This window comes from Rattus norvegicus, chromosome 5 (genome assembly GCF_021556685.1).
Source record: "Rattus norvegicus strain SHRSP/BbbUtx chromosome 5, alternate assembly SHRSP_T2T, whole genome shotgun sequence".
In the NCBI taxonomy this organism is placed as follows: domain Eukaryota; kingdom Metazoa; phylum Chordata; class Mammalia; order Rodentia; family Muridae; genus Rattus; species Rattus norvegicus.
The window spans coordinates 150,315,650-150,337,822 of NC_141538.1; the positions used below are offsets into that span (position 1 = coordinate 150,315,650).

General features: G+C 49.6%; 1 protein-coding gene across 1 annotated transcript in view; it reads right to left on the bottom strand.

The window, feature by feature from the left end:
* Positions 1-385: 385 nt before the first annotated feature.
* The window catches only part of Oprd1 (opioid receptor, delta 1), a 34,519-nt gene continuing 12,731 nt past the window's right edge, over positions 386-22,173 (bottom strand). The window contains 2 exon segments of the mRNA NM_012617.1: positions 386-1,118; positions 4,663-5,012. Coding sequence (NP_036749.1) covers positions 577-1,118; positions 4,663-5,012 — 892 coding nt within the window. The 3' untranslated portion in view covers positions 386-576.

Consider the following 22,173-nt stretch of genomic DNA (forward strand, 5'->3'; position numbering starts at 1 on the left):
CCTCAGGAGTTCAGCCGCTATTCGGAACGTGATGAGAACTTTAACTCTTCTCCAAAGTTGCCCGTTCCCTGCCTGCCCCCTGGGGAGGGGAGGGGGAAGTTTATCTTCTAATCAAGCCCCAAGCTGCCTTGCCTCATTGACCTGTCCCCTCATCTCCCCTAAGAGAGGCTCCTCCCCATAACACAAATGACCTCAGCTAGACCGAGTCACCGACCCCATTACTGGCCCCTCCTGGCTCCTGGAGCTGTAATCCTCGGGTCTTGGACTGGAGCTGGGTGTTCAAAAGGCCAGAACCTGATGTCATCCCAAGACAGAGTTCTGTCCCAAAGGAGAGGTCTTACTAATAATGGATCTAGTTTAGGTGTCACTCTCTTAAGTCACCAGCTCTGCCCTCCCAATCCCCACCCCTCCAACCCGGAGCCTTTGATTCCTCAGGCCCGGCCCTCATGGGAGGCCTCCCCCCCGTGTGGGCCCTATTCTAGCTGTCCCAATGGTGGCCATGGCCTCCCAGGGAGCTCGGTGTGGCCACTGCATCACTTCACTTGGGAGGGGCGTTTAAGCAGAGGGCCGGGTAGGTCAGGCGGCAGCGCCACCGCCCGGGCCGTCGGAGGGGGTGCAGGCGGTGACACGCTCACGCGCGGTGGCCTGGCGGGGACGGCGGAGGCTGCCGGGTTCTTGGCCGCCGCAGGGCGCGCGACAGAGCTGGCGGAAGCAGCGCTTGAAGTTCTCGTCCAGGAAGGCGTAGAGAACCGGGTTGAGGCTGCTGTTGGCGTAGCCCAGCGCAATGCACAAGTGCAGCGCGGCCACCACAAGTGGGTCGCGCCGATTGATGTCCACCAGCGTCCAGACGATGACGAAGATGTGGATGGGCGCCCAGCACACCACGAAGGCTCCCACCACCACCAGCACCATGCGCGTGATGCGCCGCAGGCTGCGGTCCTTCTCCTTGGAGCCGGACAGCAGGCGCACGCTGCGCAGGCGCAGCAGCATGAGGCCATAGCACACGGTGATGATGAGAATGGGCACCACGAAGGCGAAGAGGAACACGCAGATCTTGGTCACAGTGTCCCAGTACCAGCTGGGGCTGGGGAACTGGAGCGTGCATACCACTGCTCCATCTGAGTCCGGGGAAACAAGGAAAAGACACGGGTCAGAGGTCTGTGTGCCTAAGGGGCGCCGTCTGCTTGCCCCCTTTCAAAATCACTAGCTGGGTCGAGGAGATTCTGAGGTCTAGTATGTCCTTTTACTTGGTGAATTCCTTCTTATGCTTAAAGACCCCAGAATTGATTATCTGGGAGGTCCCTTCTGTGTCCTCTCCCAGGTCCTATGTAAGCCCTTATGTCCATAAGTAATACTTTGTCCTGGCCCAGGAATTGATCCAGTGGATTGAACAAGACTGAAGGTTGATTTAAACAGTGGGTTAGGGCTGGCGATATAATTCAGGTGCTAGAGTGTCCCTGGTTCAATTCCCAGCACCGCACTAACTTGGGCCTCGTGGCACGTGTGTCACCCGAGCACTTGGGAGACGGAGGTGAAGAGGAGCAGGAGTTCAAGGTCATCTCTGACTACATTAACTTCTAGGTTAGCCTGGGCTATAAGAGAGTTCAAGTCCCAGCAACCACATGGTGGCTCACAACCATCTGTAATGGGATCTGATGCCCTCTTCTGGTGTGTCTGAAGACAGCTACAGCGTACTTATATATAATAAATAAAATAAATTTAAAAAAAAAAGAAGAAGAGGAAGAGAAGGAAGTCTGACTCCATCCCAAGTATGTGTGGCCTTGGGCAAATTACTCACTGTCTTCAAATTTCCTTATGGTGGGGCTAATAGTCTATCCACATTCCTGTAGTTACATTTAGATTTATTTGTCCAGTGAGTGTCAGTGTGTGTGTGTGTGTGTGTGTGTGTGTGTGTGTGTATCATACATGTGAAAGTTAAAGGACAATACACAGTTGTTCATTCTTTCCTCCCACCGTTCCTGTTCCAGGGATCAAACTCAAGACTGTCAGGCTTGGTGGCAAGCACCTCTGAGCCATCTAGCCAGCCCTACCTGTCCCAAGGACATTTCTTAAGACAGCTGTGAAATAGACGCAAATATATAAGGTATGTAGGTCAGTGGGGCTCAAACAGTTGATGCACTCAGAGGAAATTGGAGCCCAGAGGTCAGTGCTAGGGCCTGCATCTCAGGCAGGTAACAGCGAATGTAAAGAACAACTTCATACCAGGTGACATAGCACACATCTATAAGCCCACCATTCAGGAGACTGAGGTAGGAGGCTCTCAAGTGTAAGACTAGACAAAATTACATGGAGACTATATCCAAGAGTAAACTAAAACATCAAAGCCCTTCCCAATAGCCAACCCTGTAGGAAAAGGAAGAGGAGCTTCCTGTCCTGGAGAACAGGCTTGGACTAGATGAGTATCTCAGAGGACCTGGCAGGTCTGATGCAGGCTGGAAGCTGCCCCAGGGATGCTCAAGATCTCCAGGAGATGCACAGTAGACTTGCAGCTTGCGAGTCATGAGAAAGGGGCTGGAGAGCCACAAAGCATCTAGGGTAGTTCATCCTGGGAGGACTCTGGGGATGACTGAGGATCAGTGTGCTTATGGGTGGTGGTGCCCAGAGAGGGAGGAGGGAGGAGGAAAGAGGAAGGAGGGAGGAGGGAGGAGGGAGGGAGGAGGGAGGAGGGAGGAGAGGGGGAGGGGGAGGGAGGAGGGAGGAGAGGGGAAGGGGGAGGGAGGAGGGAGGAGAGGGGGAGGGGGAGGAAGGAGGGATGAGGGGGGAAAGAGGGAGGAGGGAGGAGAGGGGAAGGGGGAGGGAGGAGGAAGGAGGGAGGAGAGGGGAAGGGGGAGGGGGAGGGAGGAGGGAGGAGGGAGGAGGAGGCCCACTTGACTCAGCTCCCAACAGTTAATGACTCCTAAACCCAAGGCTGATGGTGAGCTATGGAGCCCGTTGCTCAGGCAAAACCAAACACTCAAAGGCTGTGTAATGGCCCCAGGGTTCTGCCCTTGAGGGTCAAGGTGTCTAAGAGGTCTCCTACCACCCAATCATCTCCCCCTTCCTTTCAAGCCTCTACAGACTTCTACCCAGGGGTCAAAAGGGAGGAGAGACCACCCCTAAGGGCAGGAGCCTTGGGTGGAAGGCCAAGTTCCAATGCCTGCTAGTGAGGCTTTCTTTCTGATAAGGTCTGGAGAGAGAGAAAGAGAGAGGGGGAGGGGAGTCCTCCCTTGTTTATGAGGTGGTGTGGCTCGCAGGTTGGTTACTATAGCATAGATACCCTCCCACACGTCTTTACATCAAGGTGGGGGCCATGGGAACAGTTGACACTGGGAAGGGATGAGCACTAACATTGAAAATGGTTATGATTTCCCCAACTTCTTTTTTTTAAAGATTTATTCATTTATTATATATAAGTACACTGTAGCTGTCTTCAGACACACCAGAAGAGGGCATCAGATCTCATTACAGATGGTTGTGAGCCACCATGTGGTTGCAGGGAATTGAACTCAGGACCTCTGGAAGAGCAGTCGGGTGCTCTTTAACCACTGACCCGTCTCTCCAGCCCCCAACTTCTTTTCTGTATTTATGTGCTGGCCAGATACCTCCTCTGGGAACCCGCTACCCCCAAACTATCCTCCTCCCCAATAGACTGTAGTGGAAGGAGACACAAACTTCTGTTTTAAGCCCCTGAACTTGAGGATGTTTGACATAGCAGCGTTAGTGACTAATAAAGATGCCCTGGGAAATGTTAATTGTTTGCCACTTCCCTCGGGCCATTTTCTGGGCCTCATTTTTTGGTCATTTAGCCAATGCTAATTTTTTCTCCTTATTTGTCTTTGTTTGTTTGTTTGTTTTAAAAGATGTATTTATTTTATGCATGTCACTGTCTTCAGACACACCAGAAGAGGGCATCAGATCTCACTACAGATGGTTGTGAGCCACCATGTGGTTGCTGGGAATTGAACTCAGGACCCCTGGAAGAGGAGTCAGTGCTCTTAACCACTGAGCCATGTTTCCAGCCCCCCCTTTTTTTGTTTTTGAGGCCTGGTTTCATGGCCTCGAACTCATTATCAAACTAAAGCCAGCCCTGAACTCCCAATCCCCTTGCCGGGCTTGTAGGTGTGCAGTACCACACCTGATTCATGAAGGGCTGGGGACGGGATCCCAGGGCTCTGTGCATGTGGGGTAAGCACTCTGCCAGCATAATTACATCCTCAGGAAGAGCAGTCAGTGCTCTTAACCACTGGACCATCTCTCCAGCCCCTCCAGTGGTTTTCAAAGTGGGATAAAGGGGAGTTTGGGATGGGTCTTCAGATCCTTCAGATCTGTTGCTCACGGGTCACTGATAATCACCATTGGCCATCTAGCCATCTTCCTGCAATCTACATGGTCCTGGCCAGCCAATTCACAATCTTATTATAAATTCCTTTTGGCCAGCAACCTTTCAACCAGTCATTCACCCTCACGACAATCCACCACCCAACCCCTCACTGGCTGACGTTCCAACCCACTGGCCAAGCTTCACCTTCCATTGCCCTGCTACCCACACTGGCAATCACTCCCACTTGCCTAAATACATGCTTTGGAAATCCACAGAGGTCCCCAAGTGACCAGGCCCTCCTGTGGTCAGAGACCCATGCTGCAGCTCCCTCTCTTACTCACCCCGGGGTTGGGTCACTGCCATGACCATGATGGGGACCCCAACACCTGAAGCCAAGACCCAGATGCATATGTTGATCAGCTTGGCCTTGGCCGGTGTCCGGAAGTCCAAGGCCTTGACAGGGTGGCAGACCGCAATGTAGCGGTCCACGCTCATCATGGTGAGCGTGAAGATGCTGGTGAACATGTTGTAGTAGTCAATGGAGAGCACAGCCTTGCACAGCAGCTCTCCGAACGGCCACGTTTCCATCAGGTACTTGGCGCTCTGGAAGGGCAGTGTGCTGGTGGCCAGCGCATCCGCCAAGGCCAGATTGAAGATGTAGATGTTGGTGGCCGTCTTCAGCTTAGTGTACCTTGAAAGGAAGAGCACGGGAAATGACCACTTCATTGATTTCAGTTTCCATTAAACTGGGGGAGTGAAGGGACTTGCTTAAAGATCTAGGAAGGGGGTTGGGGATTTAGCTCAGTGGTAGAGCGCTTGCCTAGGAAGCGCAGGGCCCTGGGTTCGGTCCCCAGCTCCGAAAAAAAGAACCAAAAAAAAAAAAAAAAAAAAAAGATCTAGGAAGGGCAGGACCAAATGTGGTGTGTCACATGCCCGAAATCCCAGCCCTCAGAAGGCTAATCCAGGAACACTGGGAATTGAGGACCAGCCTGGGCTACATGAGGCCTTTTCTCAGAAGAACAAAACAAATTAAAAGGGTTGGGAGCCAAGATGGGATCAGATCCCTGAATTACCCAGTGGACCAGCACTTCTCCCTGAAGGAGAAGGATCTCTCTGGAGCCTATAAGCCCAGCACCAGGGAGGCAGAAGCAGGAAGATCATGAGTTTAAAGCCAACCTTAGCTACATGACACCTTGTCAAAAACAAAAAACAAAAAACAAAAAAAAACAAAAAACAAAAAAAAAAAGGAAGGAAGGAAAGAAAGTGTCACAGGAACACAATTTATATAGAATGTAGCCCTGAGCCCAATGCTTATGTAACACTCAGGACAAAGGCTGTGTGGAGTTCAGCTGCCAGAAGGCTTGACCAGCAGAGGTCAGAGACAGCCTGTGGGGGTCCATTCTCACTGGCCTCAGGGGATTATACTTCATCTATACGGAATGAAGTTGGGAGCTAGACCATCTACCTGGACTTGGGGAATATGATTGGTCAGCTGTGAGTGACAGGCTCTACTGGGACCTTAAGCCTTCTGACGTGACCTCTGCAGTAGCACCCAAGGGTTGGGTTCTGGCCGTGTTTGGTTCCATGTAGCCCTCTTAATCCCCACATAACTAGACCCATGCCTCTGTGAAAGCCATGGTTCCTTCCCCTTCCTGACCCCATGCAGTGAGGAAGGTGAGCCACTTTGACAGTCACACTAAGGGTATGAGCCCGGGTATCAGGCCAGATGTACGCAACCAAACTGCCCTAACACTCCCAGCATCCTCCACACTCCATGCTGCGTACAGCCATCCATGGCATAGCTTGTGTGGCTAGTGCACACAGCCATGGTCTCTTCTGTATAGAGCCTGGTGGGCTGAGAGCAAAGTCTTCGTCATAAAAACACAGCCACACCCGGGCAAGATGAGGTTCTTTCTCACATCCTGGACCAGTAAGAAAGACCAGAGAAGAGGCCAGTCTGGTCTACAAAATACGTTCCAAGACAGTCAGAGCTGTTACGCAGAGCAACTCTGTCTCAAACAAAACTAGCAAACAAGCCTGATGCTCACAGGGCTAGAGAGTTGGCTCGGTGGTTAAGAGTGCTTGCTGTTCTTGCAAAAGGACCTGGGTTCGATTCCCAGCACTTGTATGGAGGCTCACTACTTCCACAGACACTACTAGTCCATGTGGGGAACAGATATACATGCAGGCAAAGCCCCCATACACACAAAATACAATAAATCTAAATAAAAAGCAATCCAACCAACCAACCAACCAACCAGAGAAGGGCAGGCAGGCAGGAGGAATTCCTGATGTATCAGATTATAGCTGGAGAGCTCTAAGAGAGGAGAAAGTGACTTTCCAAAGGCAGAGACCAGTTGCAGGGTGTGGAAGGGAAAGTGTGCACCCATAATCATAAACCTAGCACTCAGGAAGCTGAGGCAGGAACATTACAAATTTAACACTAGCCTGGGCTTCAATATTAAGACCCTGTCTTGGAAACAAATAAATCTTTGGGTATGGTGGTGCACACCTATAATTTCAACACTTGGAAAAAGGTGGCAACAGGAAGATTAAGAGTTCAAGGTTAGGGCTGGAGAGATGGCTCAGCGGTTAAGAGCCCTGACTGCCCTTCCAGAGGTCCTGAGTTCAAATCCCAGCAACCACATGGTGGCTCACAACCATCTCTAATGAGATCTGATGCCCTCTTCTAGTGTGTCTGAAGACAGCTACAGTATATAAAATAAAAAATAAATTAAAAAAAAAGAGTTCAAGGTTAGCTTTGGCTACATAGACAGCTCAAGGCCAGCCTAGGCTATATGTGAACCTCCCCCAACAAAACAAAATGTAAAAAATAGCATTGAAGCCCGGCTGTGGTGGCACATGCCTTTAATCTCAGAACTAGGGGAACAGAGGCAGATGGATCTCTAAATTCAAGGCCAGCCTGGTCCACAGAGTGAGTTCCAGGATGGCCAGGACTACACATAGAAAGCCTGTCTTCTCTCCTTGCCTCTGTACTGTGGTGTGCTATTTCTTTAAGCTTCCATTTCCCTGTCTCTCCCCCACTGAATGGAGATTTAAAGCCCCAAATCCAGAAACTCAGATTCAGCAGATCTGAGCAGAGGGTACAGCTTAGTACCACAGCGCCTGGTTGGATCCCCATCCTGGAAAAAACCCCAGCAGATCAAGGGTGGGAGTCAGGAGTCTAGATGCCTCATGAAGTTGAGAAGGAAGTCCTTCATCTCACTTTTCTTTCTTCTTTTTGTGGGCAGGACACAAAGCTGTAAGATAGTCCTGATTGGCCTCAAGCTCATCATACCGCCAAAGACAACTGTGAACTTTTTTTGAGAAAGGAGCCTTCTACGTAGCGCTGGCTGTCCTAGAACTCACTGTGTAGACCAGGCTAACCTCTACCTCACAGAGATTTACCTACCTCTGCCTCCCAAGTGCTGGGATTAAAGGCATGCATGCTCCCACGAAAGCCCAGCTGACCAAACTATCTGTTAAAGCTTTTCCTCCAATATGGATCAGAGGTTTGGGGGTTTTGCTGTTGGGTTTGGTTGTTGTTGTTGTCGTTTGTTTGTTTGTTAGAGGAGGAATAGAAGAAGAAGAAGAAGAAGAAGAAGAAGAAGAAGAAGAAGAAGAAGAAGAAGAAGAAGAAGGAGGAGGAGGAGGAGGAGGAGGAGGAGGAGGAGGAGGAGGAGGAGGAGGAGGAGGAGGAGGTGGAGGAGGAGGAGGGGAGGGGAGGGGGAGGGGGAGGAGGAGGGGGGAGGGGGAGGGGGAGGGGGAGGGGGTGGGGGAGGGGAGGGGAGGGGAGGGGGAGGAAGAGAACAAGAAGAAGAGGAAGAAGAAGAAGAAGAAGAAGAAGAAGAAGAAGAAGAAGAAGAAGAAGAAGAAGAAGAAGAAGAAGAAGAAGAAGAAGAAGAAAGAAGGAAGGAGAAAGAAGAAGAAAGAAGAAGGCTCCCTCATTGTCCTTCAAGACCAGCATCTGTCCCACTCCCTCCCAAAATAACTAGGAGCGAAAGTTTTGCTGGGATCCAGAATTGCTGCGAGTCTCGGGAAGTGTGTCTTCAGCAGGGTGTGGATTGCAGCTGTGTGGGAGGCGGTCTCGAGCCCACAGCTGACTTGTCTAATTTCTCTGCTCTTACGCAGAACAATTCGAGGCTGCTCTTTGCCTGCTATTTTGATTTGTGACAGCTCCTTCCATCCCAAGAGGGAGCTGGGCTGCTGCTGAGTGGGAGCTGAAGCTCCTGGGGCTGGTCCATGTTGGGCTGAGGGGCTCTCTTGTCCTCCACACCCACACCCTGCCCTGGTGACCTCTTCAGGTCCTCTGGACTCCAGCTGCAAGACAAACCACACACCCATTCTGCTCTCACCCCCCAGGGCCTCCCCAAAGCACCCTCTATGTTCCCTAGGTTGGCTCCGACCACCTCTGGGATCCAGGCTCTCCAAACCTACTCTTTGACTAATGCCCTGGCCTTCCTGCTATTCCTTAAACATGTGGCACTCAACCTTCCTCAGGACTTCTGGGCTTACTGCCACCTCCACCCCCAAGTTTGTCGTGGCTTGCCACTTCACTTAACCAAGCCTCTACTTAGACACCATCTCTTCCGAGAGGCCCTCTCCAATCCCCTTCACCAGATCTTTAAAAGCTTCTCTATTTAGCCACGTCATTTATGCATCCCTCTGTTTTTCCAGTGATCTCCCTTCTAGAACCTTCCTTCTTCCATTTGCTTCTGAGGCCGGATGCTCTCTCGCTCGGGCCAGCTGCACAGCTCCCCTTGTTTCCTGGCTTCCGTCTCCCTGCCTCTGGGTTTATACCCTCATTTCGGTGGAGCACATCCTGTAGCCGCTTCCTGAGAAAAGGCTTATAGGAGCAAAGCTTTTTATCGCCTTCTCTGAAAATGTCTTTATTCTAACTTCTGACTCCTTTGACGGTAAATATGATCATAGGCGGACATACTTTCCCATCATAGCTCTGAGGTCAGGGTCCCCTCGTCGCCTGCCTGGCAGCCCCTGGAAGAACCAAAAGCCAATTCTGATTCCTGATGCAATCTGTCCACCTCACCCTGAAACCCTAGAATTTTCCATTGATGCTTAGCCACCTGGTAACAGGGGTGACACTGTCTGGTGACATTTAGTGACACCGTGCTTTCGGGTGACTTTCATTTGCAGTTTGCCAGCTTGAACAGGCCTACTGGACAGTTTCTGACATGTCTTTTATCATATATATATATATATATATATATATATATATATATATATTTTAGTACAAGGTGTGCTCGAATATACACCTACCTCTGTGTGGGGGACACAGGTTGACCTCAGGTGACCTTTCCCATCATTCTCCATCTTTGGGGATTTTGGGTTGGTTTGGTTTTGGGACAGGGTTTCTCACTGGATCTGGAACTTACCACGTCAGCTAGACAAGCTGTGCAGAGAGCCCCTGAAGCCTGCTTGCCTCCACCTCCCTCCTCCCTAAGTGTACCCTGCTTTTACCCGAGTGCCCAAGATCCAAACTCTTGTCCTCCAGCGTATGCAGCTAACACTGCTACCCGTGCAGCCAGCTCCCCACCCCAGGCCTCTAGTTTTCTTTTAGTGTCTTTTTGAGATAACCCCCAGAGAACTACCATTTCATTACCTCTCAACCATTCCATTTTCTTTTTAAAACTTACTTAGACTCTTGTGATTTATTTTCCGGATGCTCTCTTCTCCCACGCATCCTTCTCTGAGAGCTTCTTGTTTCACGGTCAGCGTCAGCTCCTAGCTCAGGGGACACTAATCATGTTTGTTTTATATTTCCTTCTGGTCTGCATTGTCAACATGCTTCACCGTCCTGGCTGCTCTGTCCGCTTTGGCCTTTCTCTTTTATCCTGGAGAGTCCCTTCAACTAAAGCTGTGAGATGTGACTAAAACTCGGTCTTTAAGGTAAGGCCTGAATAGTGCCAGCACAGCTGAGGGGGTACGTGAGGATCCACGTGAGGGGCCTGACAAGTAGTCAGGGGGATTTGCAATAAGGGCTTTCACACTGAGAACATATAAACATCCATTTCTAGAGCTGGGCATGGAAGCTTGTGACTTTAATACTTAAACTTTGGAGGTAGAGGCAGAAAGATCAGGAGTTCAGGATCATCCTCTGCTATGTAGTGAGGATGAGGCCAACCTGGGCTACATGTGACCCCGCCTTGAAGGGAAAAAATGGATTTTTTTTTTTGGTTCTTTTTATCGGAGCTGGGGACTGAACCCAGGGCCTTGCGCTTCCTAGGCAAGCGCTCTACCACTGAGCTAAATCTCCAACGCCAAAAATGGATTTTTAATTTTGTTTTTCAAGCTAAGGTTTCTCTGTGTAGCCCTGGCTGTCCTGGAACTCACTCTGTAGACCAGGCTGGCCTCCTGCCTTTGCCTCCTGAGTGCTGGGATTAAAAGCGTGCATCGACACCACCTAGCTTCTTTTATTTTTCCTTTTATTTACTTATTTTCTCATTATTCTTCTATTCCTGACTCAGAGCCCTTGAAACCATATGGGAAAGGCTGGAGAGCTGGTTCAGACCCAAGTCCAGTCCCCTAAGCCTAGCAGCTGCCTCGAACTCCAGCTCTAGGGGATCTGGCGCCCTCTTTTGGCCTCTTCCGGCAGTGCACTCATGTATCACATACCCACCTGCACAGAAATGAAAATAATTCTTTTTCTTTTTATAATACTGGACAGGAGAGGGGAGTGTGGCAAAGTGTTCACCAGATGCTGGAACTAGACTGCCAGACTGCCCTCTTGATATGTTTTCTAGCCACATGATCAGGAAAAGTAGCCTCACCCCTACGCTTCAGTTTTTCTTCTCTATAAGAGGTCAACACACATTTTAGAAGGTTTGAAGTGACTGAGAGGGATGTAATGAGCTGAGCAGAGAGAGGGGCGGGACTGACGAGGCAAGATGAGGACTGTCATCTGAGGTAATAGTGAGATCCTCAGCCCCACCCCCACCCACATACCCTTCACAGTCTGGTGATTATCCATCAATGTGTAGGATATCAGGGCTTTCTCCTGGATGCCCTTTGACCCAGGGTCAACCAACACAGAAAGGAGTCGAACAAACACTCGGAAAATGAGAGGGTCCCAGAAGCCCTTCCCCAGCTCTGTAGCCAGGATCCTTGCACAGTTGGCGGAGGGGAGAGACCTCTAGAAACTTCTCTACTGAGCCCAAAACTCACCAGGTCTTCTATTAGACCAGCCCTGATTCCAGGGTACCACTTTTATTCATTCTTCTTCCGTGGATAGAGACTGGATGTGCTCTGTGAGAGAATCCACTCAGCTACATAACCAGAACCATGGTGAATGCATACAAGGTCCCCAGGCTCTGGGAATGGGGTTTCCTCGGCTCAAACCTGCCCTCACGTACACTGAGTCTAAAGGATTTGCTCCCCAGGCAATTTCAGAGCGTCTGCTCCTGGGAGCTCAAAGATGGCCAAAACTTTCCCTGCTTTGTACAAGGTATTCTTGGAACTAGTCCGACTATTTAGTTGTTTATTGGCTGTCTTGTTTGTTTGTTGTTTGTTTTTTGAGACAGGTTTCTCTGTGTATAGCCCTGGCTGTCCTGGTGCTTACTATGTAGACCAGGCTGGCCCCAAACTTACAGAGATCCACCTGCCTTTGCCTCCCAAGTACTGCTATTAAAAACCATGTGTCACAACTACCCAGCACTTTCTTGAAGCAATGTTCTTGGAGTGACTGGGCCATGGTAGTGCATGCCTTTTTTTTTTAAGATTTGTTCATGTATTATATATAAGTACACTGTAGCTGTCTTCAGATACATCAGGGCATCAGATCTCTTTACAGATGGTTGTGAGCCACCATGTGGTTGCTGGGAATTGAACTCAGGACCTCTGGAAGAGCAGTCCGGTGCTCTTAACCACTGAACCATCTCTCCAGCCCCAGTGCATGCCTTTGATCCTAGCATTTCAAAATGAGGGAGAAGCAGATAGATCTCCATGAATTTGATAGCAGTCTGATCTCCCAAAGCAAGTTCCAGGTGAGCCAAAGCTACATTAGCAAGACCTTGTCTCAAACTAAATAAATACAAGTCTTGGAGTATTTTTTTCTTTCGCAAGCCAGGCACTATGCCAAGAGCAGTGGTTCATTCCCACTGCAACTTTGGGTTGATACCATTCTACTGGGTTAGCAGTACATTCCTATAATTCCAGCACTTGTATGACGGAAGCAGGAGGATTGCCAAGAGTTCAAGGCCAGCCCCGGCTACAGAGTAAAGCCCTGTCCAAAGTGGCAGGGGGAAGGGAAAGAAAGAAAATTCTCTTTCTACTGATCTCAAAGACGTGTGGCTGGGAAGGAGACAGTGAGGTATTTCAGACTCCGATCTGTACAGCTCCCAGAGCTCAGAGCCACTGCCCCTAAGCTCCATTATTGTCCTCTGTGGTTCAGTCTGTCACCTGGGCTCTCCGTGCCCTGGTGATGGGTCCAGACAGGAGGCTACAGCTCTTAGCTGGTTTTTACACATTCCAGGTCCCTCTAGGTAATAGTGAGACAACCTGCTCATGGTTTGGGTGTGACCAGTTAACATCACAGTCACAGGGACAGGCCCGTGGTGGGGGGAGGTGGAGAAAACCCACTCTTATTATTATTTTTTTTTCTTTTTTTTCGGAGCTGGGGACCGAACCCAGGGCCTTGTGCTTGCTAGGCAAGCGTTCTACCGCTGAGCTAAATCCCCAACCCCGAGAAGACCCACTCTTAACAGAACGCTCACCTCTGTCTCGGCTTTCTGGAAGTCACAGGGCCTCTGCTTCAGTTTGTTTCCAGGGACGATAAACATCTATTGGACATTTACTGTGCTCAGGCACACAGACTAGCCATTTACATCACTTAATCTCCACAGCACTCCATGGGGGTAGCTAGCAATTATAGACCTCAATTCATCAAGTGTGGTAATGAACTTGTCGAGATCGCAGTCAGGGAGAGGCATGGTGAGAGCCTAGTGGTCTACCCTGAAAGCTGGCATTTCCTCTGGACTCGGGCTTTAGCTTCTCCCCTGTGCGTGCAGTGGGCTGTTAGTTTCTCCCCTGTGGGCGGCGTGTCCCCCTCACACGCTCCTTGACAAATACAAGATCATAAAAGCAATGATGGCATTTTGTCTTGATCTCCTAAAAGCCTAGTGCCAACAGCAGAAACAAGCACAGAGCGGACACCCAGGACACATCTGTGGATGACTGTCTGTCGAATGGACATATATAAAAACATCTGACTGTGGAATGGACGTATATAAAGACGTCTGTCTGTGGAATGGATGTATATAAAGACGTCTGTCTGTGGAATGGACATATATAAAAACATCTGACTGTGGAATGGACGTATATAAAGACGTCTGTCTGTGGAATGGACATATATAAAAACATCTGACTGTGGAATGGACGTATATAAAGACGTCTGTCTGTGGAATGGACGTATATAAAGACGTCTGTCTGTGGAATGGACGTATATAAAGACGTCTGTCTTCCACATCAGGAAGGGACCGTGACATTTTCTCTCCCACTCCCAGCAGTCTGGGTACAGACAGGCAGAGAGGGCATGTAGCATTTATTGTTGGGTGCCAGTGGATGATATCAAGGTACCCTAATCTTCAGAAGTGAGGAACCACAGACCGAAGGGCTCAAATCATGGCACCTCTTCTTATCATTCCTCCCTCCTCTGTCCTCCTGGCCCTATCCAGGTCCCCAGAAGGATGCCTGGGCATGACCCTCTTTGCCCTGAGTCTGAAATGAATCAGCCCTGCAGGTGGCGAGAGAAATCTTCACTCATTTATCCAAGGGAGCTAATTTGATTTTAACTAAATGGAGGTGGTAATGATGTTGTTTTTCTCCAAAACAGGGGTGTGAGACCTAAAATCTACAGCAACAGCAGCAGCGACAGCCCAATCGACCTTGTAGGACCTCAGGAGGCAAACTTAACACGGCGGCTTCAGCCTGCACAGAAAAAAAAAATATCTTCCCCACTTCAACCAAACCCACTGTAGATCGTTGAAGTATTTACAATTAATATTTCTCCTAAATACATTTTCTTTTCTTTTTCTTTTTTTTTTTTTTTTTTTTTTTTTTTTGGTTCTTTTTTTCGGAGCTGGGGACCGAACCCAGGGCCTTGCGCTTCCTAGGCAAGCGCTCTACCACTGAGCTAAATCCCCAACCCCGCTTTTCTTTTCTTTTAAGATTTATTTTTATTTATATGAGTACACTGTAGCTGTCTTCAGACACACCAGAAGAGGGCATCAGATCTCATTACAGATGGTTGTGAGCCACCATGTGGTTGCTGGGAATTGAACCCCCGACCTCTGGAGGAGTAGTCAGTGCTCTTAACCACTGAGCCGTCCCTCCAGCCCCCGAATTAACATAATTTTTGAAGATTGCTTTACAGTCTAGAGGTTTTTTTTCTGCACAGGGCCAGAGAGTAAATATTAGATAAATAATAGCCATTACTGAGAGTCCACTAGGTCTCTGGCCTATATTGTTATATTTTTTTATGTGTAAGAGTGTTTTTTGCCTGCGTGTATGTCTGTGTACCACTTGTGGGCCTAGTGCTGGAAGAGTCCCAGGAAAGGACATCACATTCCCAGATCTGGAGTTACAGACATTTGTGAGGTACTGTGTGGGTATTAGAAATAGAACCTAGATGCTGAGTCATCTCTCCCAGCCCCACCTCTGTAAAGACATAAAAAAGAACATTTTAGCTCAAGGAACATCCGAAAAGCAGACAGCGGTCCATGCCTGGCAGTACAGGCCTGTAACCCCGACACCTGAAGATGAATCAAGAACGTCATGAGTTCAAGGCCAGAGTGAGACTGTAGAGTGAGACCCTGCCTCAGAAAGGTGTAGGCTGGTAGAGTGTTTGCCTGCCATGCTGAAGTCTTGGGTTCAAGCCCCGAGAGTGAATAAGCCTGGTGTGGGGGCAGAAGCCTGTGGTCCCAGCACTCAGGAGGCAGAGGCAAAAGAATCAGGAGTTCAGAGTCACCCTCAGATACATAGGGAGTTTGGAGCCAGTTAGATGCAGAAGATCCCATCTCAACAAATGAAATAAAGACAGACAGACTAGACTGGAATAAACTATGAGTCCTGATTCAAGTCAACCGGACCCACTGAAGGATGTGAAGACCCTTTCAACTCTCCTGCTATCATAAATAATACTATGGTCAAACCCCTGTGAGCACAACTGATGATCTCTATTCCGGGAGCCTCGGAGCCAGAGGAATATTCAAAGTGGGCATAGCAGGCGCTCCAGACAAATTCTGTCCGGGAAGCGGGTCTGGGTGGAGGGGACGCTTCACCCCACTGTCAGGACCCCTCACAGAACATGCAAGTTAGTTCTCAAAGCTTGTCTCAAAGGCAGCCCCCTCGCCCAGTACCACATAAGAAGGAAATCAAGCAAACAACCTCTCTCCCACCTGCCAATATTCTGCCGGGCTCTACACGTGGAATCATGGGATCTCGGTCTAAACTTCCTGACTTAAAAGTCCAGAAATTCCCTGTTCCCTGTCCAGCCATGATGCAGGCTGAGGACTGAGGAGGACGCTGCCTCAGTCCTCAGATTCATTGCAGGAGTGTCCACTTGTAAAAGTGAGGTTATTGGGGATGGAGCGAAGGACCCTGAGGCGTGAGTACCTGATTATAAGGCGGGGACCAAACTTCAAGCATCCTCCCATGAGACACAAGGAGGAGGAAGAGGAGGAGGAGGAGGAGGAAGAGGAGGAGGAGGAGGAGGAGGAGGAGGAGGAGGAGGAGGAGGAAGAGGAGGAAGAGGAAGAGAAGGAAGAGGAGGAGGAGGAGGAGGAGGAGGAGGAGGAGGAGGAGGAGGAGGAGGAGGAGGCCATGTGGAGCAGTGGTAGGTACAAGATGAGGAATGGCTGAAGCCTCCAGGAGCTGGAAGCCCCTGTTCCTGGACCGGAATTCTCTGGAACACCGGTATTTCCCACTTTGAACATTCCCTCTGGCACCGAGATTCCAGGCACATTTACCAAGGAAAAGGCAAGGAAAGATCCCTCCCAATGGATGGGGTGGAGGAAGAGGGATACTGCTCTGTTAGCACCTTGACTCTGAAGTCCGGCAACTCTGACGCAGAGCCCGGTGTCTGACCTTCAGACTGGAAGAAGTTCTGATCTCAGGGAGGCCAGACTATCCCTACTTAACACTTTACAGATCATGGGAGTGAGGCCTGGAGAGGCTGCACCAGGCCAAACTGAATCAGTCTGGGAGGCTCTGCGCTTTCTCCTTCTCTGAGCCAGGAAGCTAAGACTCAGCGGAAATCCCAGGTCTTGTCCAGGACTCCAGGGTCTCCAGCAGAGTTCCGGGCCCTCAGGTGTCTACCCGGTCAGTTCCCAAGGGCTCCCGGGTCTGATTATTGAGAAGCCCAGGGTAGTTCCATCGATGGCAATTGTAAGGACCACTGCCACCCCCACTGTGCTGTGACACTGACACATACCTGACGTATCCACCAGGCTAGACCAGGCTAGACCAAGCTAGACCAGGCTAGACCATGGCATTGACAGAGATCATCTCACTCATTCAACTCACTCATTCAAATCACTGTCATGCTTCCCTAACTTTGTGGTGGAGAAAAGTAAGCCTCGGTGTGTAGGTCAAGCCCAGGATTCCACATCAACCTGTGCCACCTGACACTGTGCCCTTATAAGGAAACAACGACTGTACTAGATTAGGGTGGGCCCTAACACTCTCTCTCTCTCTCTCTCTCTCTCTCTCTCTCTCACACACACACACACACACACACACACACACACACACACACACACACACACAACTTTATTGAGACTAGAGCCTTGGGCACATCAGCAGAAAAGCACTGAGCCACATCTCCTGTCCAAGTTCAATCCCTACTTAAGGTTTTGTTTGTTTGTGTGTGAGCTTGGGATTAAACCCAGGACCTTGACCCTGTTCAACATCTACCATTGAGCTATCTCAACAACCCCTGGTTTTTTCATGTTTATTTATTTATTTGGGGTGGGGGTGGGACGGTGCAAGCCACATCGTGCACATGGAGGTCCGAGGACAGCTTTTTCTTTTCTTTTTTTTTCTTTTTTTTTTTTTTTTTTTCCGGAGCTGGGGACCGAACCCAGGGCCTTGCACTTGCTAGGCAAGCGCTCTACCACTGAGCTAAATCCCCAACCCCCCCCCCCCAAGGACAGCTTTTAGGGTTGAATTCTCTCCTTCTATCTTTTGGTCCCAAGGACTGGACTTAATGTGATCAGGCTTAGCAGCGAGTCCCTTCCCCGGCTGAGCCACTCCCCACCTCTCTCCTTATAAGTTGAAGAGAGAGAGGATACGCACACAAGAGATGAACATGAGGGAATGAGGAGTGTGCCCTTGTGAGGAAGAGGCCAGCGGTGGTGAGGACTGCTGGAGCCCCAGCCTAGCAAAGGAAGGACTCTTCTCAGAGCCTGGCCATACCTTGAGTTTAGGCCTCTAGCCTTCTGAAAGAAGAAATTCTGGAATTTTCTCTGGTTTTGAGGTGAGTTTGTTTGTTCGTTCGTTTGTTTGCTTCTTGATTTTTTTTTTTTTTAAACAGGCACAGGGAAATGTTATTGCTGCCTGAAACAGGGCTTCACCCTGTAGCCCAGGTTACCCTTGACCTTGTAATCCCCTGAAGTACTGTGAGATAGGCCTGTGCACACAGATTGTTAACACTGAAAGGAAAGCGAGCTGGCTGTGTGTCTCGTGGGCAGACTCTGTTTGGTTTGGTGTGGTTTGCCTTGGTTCTTCGAGACAGGCTTTCTCTGTGAGGTTCTGGCCGTCCCGGAATTCACTCTGTAGAACAGACTGGCATTGAATTCAGATCCACCTGCCTCAGCTGGGATTAAGATGCACAGCACTGGGGTTGGGGATTTAGCTCAGCGGTAGAGCGCTTGCCTAGCAAGCGCAAGGCCCTGGGTTCGGTCCCCAGCTCCGACAAAAAAGAAAAAAAGAAAAAACAAAAAAGATGCACAGCACGGTGGTCCAGCCACCTGTGGATGGGCTTCACATGCTGGGGACAGAGGCATTCATTCATTCTCCCACTGAGCCAGAATAACCACGTGAGAGAGGAATGAGGGGTGGAAAGGAGAAACTGACTAGCAGGCCTTAAATTAGGCCTCTGGTTCCTGGGATTGTTCAACCCCTTTGTTTTACAAATGAAGGCTTTAAGGCTGTTTTACAGCAGTGACCCCAGAGGCTGGGTGCACTGTGAGGGAACAGAGAGGAGTCCACAAAGCAACCTGGGGGTCCAGCTGGAGCTCCCTCTATTTGCAGACAAAGAGTGATTGCTTTCCCAAAGGACAAAACAAGCCTTGCCTGCGCTGAGGACTGCAAGCTGTGTCCCTGCCCACTCCTTAAGAGAGATGGCACTTGGCCAGAAATTAATTAGCTATCTCAGTTTTGGCAGAACTGGAGGAAGGAAAGTGGTTAATTACAATGAAGTCCAGTGAGCTTATCATAGACAGGATCATGGCAGGACGGGAAGCAAAAGGGCCCTGAGTTGACAAGAGTGGAGAGACCTGCCAGGCTGTACTTAGCAATAACCAGGCCAGAGGCCTAGCTGCCACTGGGAACCCAGCGCACACTCAGAGTTCTCTGTCCCTTGATCCTGACCCTGCTTAAGGAGGGCTGGACTATGGGGTGAACTGTATCCAGATACAAGAGAGCAGAATCTGGAGCTGGAGAGATGGCTTAGTAACGTGTGTTCTGTGTAAGCATGGGGACCTGAGTTCAATTCCCAGGAGCCACAGAAACAAGCCATGTGTGGTGCTGAAGAGGCAAGACAGACAGACAGATTTGCTGGGACATGGTGGCTAGGTAGCCAGCCCGCCCAAGCCAAGGCTTTGAGCCCCAGGTTTCAGTGAGAGGTCTTATCTTAAAAAACAAGGTGGCTGGTTCCTGAGGCATGACACCCTGAGGCTGATACTCTGTGTGTGTGTGTGTGTGTGTGTGTGTGTGTGTGTGTGTGTGTGTGTGTGTATGTATGTGTGTGATATCTGTGTGTTATATCAGTGTGTGTATGTCTCTGTGTGTGTATGTCTGTATGTGTCTGTGTATAGCTATGTGTGTGTCTGTATGTGTATGTCTGTGTGTGTGGGGGGGGTCTGTGTGTGTATATCTGTATGTGTCTGTGTGTATCTATGTGTGTGTCTGTATGTGTATGTCTGTGTGTGCATGTGTGTGTCTTTGTGTGTATGACTGTGTCTGTGTGTGTATGTCTCTGTGTGTATATGTCTGTGTATATGTCTGTATGTGTGTATGTCTCTATGTGTCTGTGTGTTTCTATGTGTATGTCTGTGTGTATGTCTATATATGTCTGTATGTGTCTTTGTGTGTATATGTATATATCTGTGTATGTGTGTATGTCTGTGTGTATGTGTGTCTGTGTGTATATGTGTGTGTCTGTGTGTATCTGCGTCTGTGGGGGTTGGGTGGGAAGAGGAAGAGAGAGAGTCAGAGAGAGTCCTTCAGTCTGTAAGTCAGTGCCTGAGTTTCCAGAAACAGGGCATGACCCTCCTACACCGTATGCATCAGACTCTCCCACCCAACACCTACTCATAGGAGCAGAGAGATGACGTTTGAAATAGAACGTGGAGGTTCGGGTGTGCTTCGGCGGTAAACAGTTGCTTAGCACATACGCTGCCCAGGGTTAGACAGCCCACAAAAGGAAGAGGGGGGAGCAAAGAACAGTATCTGGTCCCTGCTTTGATGGGGACACAGGGGCCACTGTTGCTAACCACCAGAGAAAAGCTTCCTGAAGAAGAGAGATACTTGCTAAAGTAAAAGACAGTGGTTGCCCTGGAGGGGTGATGGCCAGCCATTCTAGCTTGGCTCCTGTCCCTTTTATCTGGTGGCTATTGTAGAGCGTGAGAACTCTACCGATGGAATCAAGAGCCCATTAGAGATTTAAGAACTATTGGGGCTGGGGATGTGGCTCAGTGGTAGAGCGCTTGCCTAGCAAGCGCAAGGCCCTGGGTTCGGTCCCAGCTCCGAAAAAAAAGAAAAAAAGAAAGAACTATTTAGTGATGGCTTCTTAGGGCCAGGGCCTGAGTGAGCTAGGAACAGGGTAAAGGAAACACGGTTTCTGCCCTTCAGAGACACCAGAAACAGAGGGGGAGCCAGAAAGGGGGGAGAAGTCAGAGATGGGGAGAAGCCCAAAAGAGGGAAGACAAACACTGGCGGCACCATCGCCATGAAGCCTCGCTTACTGACCATCTCTCCGTGTGTCAATCAAGATGCTTGTGCAGAGGTCAGAGGTCAGCTTCCAGGACCTTCCTCTATCGCTTGTCCACCGTAATTTTTGAGATAAGGTCTTTCAAGGAGCCTGGAGTTCACCTTTCAGCTAGGCTGGCTGGTCCGTGAGCCCCTGGGATCTGCCTGAATCTGTCTCTGCTTCTGCCTAGCCCTGTGATCACAGAGACATGTTGTTACGAGTTTCCGTGGGGGGGGGTCTGAACCATCCCCCCAAACTGATAAGCACAGACTTTGTCTATGTCTCTGCTGTCGTTTGAAGGAATCTTGAAATTCCCACGGTGAGTGAGGTAATAAGAGGAAACAACCAAATATGGTGTTGGGGGAGGGGCTGTAAGGAGTGAACAGGGTTATTTAAGGCCAGGAGGAGCTCCCAAGATGGATCCGTGTGGCACCCCACCTATAGTCCAAGAAGAGTGTGCAGCCAGTCAGGTGTGATGCCGCACACCCTTAATCCCAGCTCTCAGGAGGCAGAGGCAGATGAATTTGAGGCTATCCTGGTCTACATAGCAAGTTTTAGGGCAACCAAGTCTACATAAGACCCTGTCTCAAAAAAAAAAAAAAAAAAAAAAACAAAAACAAAAACAAAACAAAACAAACAAACAAAAAAAAACAAGTTTTTTTTCTGGCTATAAGTTTATTCAACACGAAACAATGTCCTCCCATTTTATTGAGGTGGCTGATGACATCCAAGGCTGAATCTCTGTCTGACCAGGGATTCAGTAGCTGACCCAGGCCCAGCCTTGGCTCTGGTTTCAGGATCGCCATGGCCAGTGTGATATCAGGCATGGTCTCCAGAAGCAGGCAATCACGACATACTGGGGACCTTGTGGGTAAGGGACCAGTAGAAATGTTTCCAGAAGGGCCTTTCTCGGAGCCTGGAGACGTGAGAGGATGTATTGCTTCATGATATGAAAGCTGAGTTCACTGCTGTCTGCCTGCTCTGGGTGTGTGGGCATGTGGGCATCTGTCTTGGCTACTAACACTTCCTCCATAAAAGGTTCATCGCCAAGCGCATGGAGATTTGACATTTATATGGCATGGAGGCCTCACCGAGGGCTTGTCTGCTCACACCCGAGTGGGCTTCCTGGAAGTCATGGGTAAACTAGGAGTCTTGTTCCAAGATACAATATTTCCCTGATCTTAGGAACAAGTCCCAACTAGGAAAGGACTTTCTGAAGGTCCCTGAAAGGCAGTCTTCTGGCACCCACCATGCCAAAATGCTAACAAACTTCAAATTCTGAACCTCTTTTATACAGGGGACAGGGCTCCTAAACGCAATACAACTCTTCTCAGGCATCAACATGGTGGCAGTCTGGTCTGACTAGAAAGTTCTTTATCACTCTCTGCCACCCAGTCCCCCTCCTCTAAGTGATGGGAACTAGGAGGCCCTTGAATAATGCCACCATACTTAATCCTGACAAGAATCAGTGAGCCACGACCCTGAGCACTGCCCCAGAACTAGGCAGCTGGGAGACTAAGACTCAGAGAGGCAAAGCAGCCTATCCAAGGCCACACGACCCTGTCTAACCTTTACTTTTGTAGGTCAGCTCAGCTAAACGACAGTATCCACCTATCAAACTCCGGTATGGCTGGGAAGGAGTTTTATA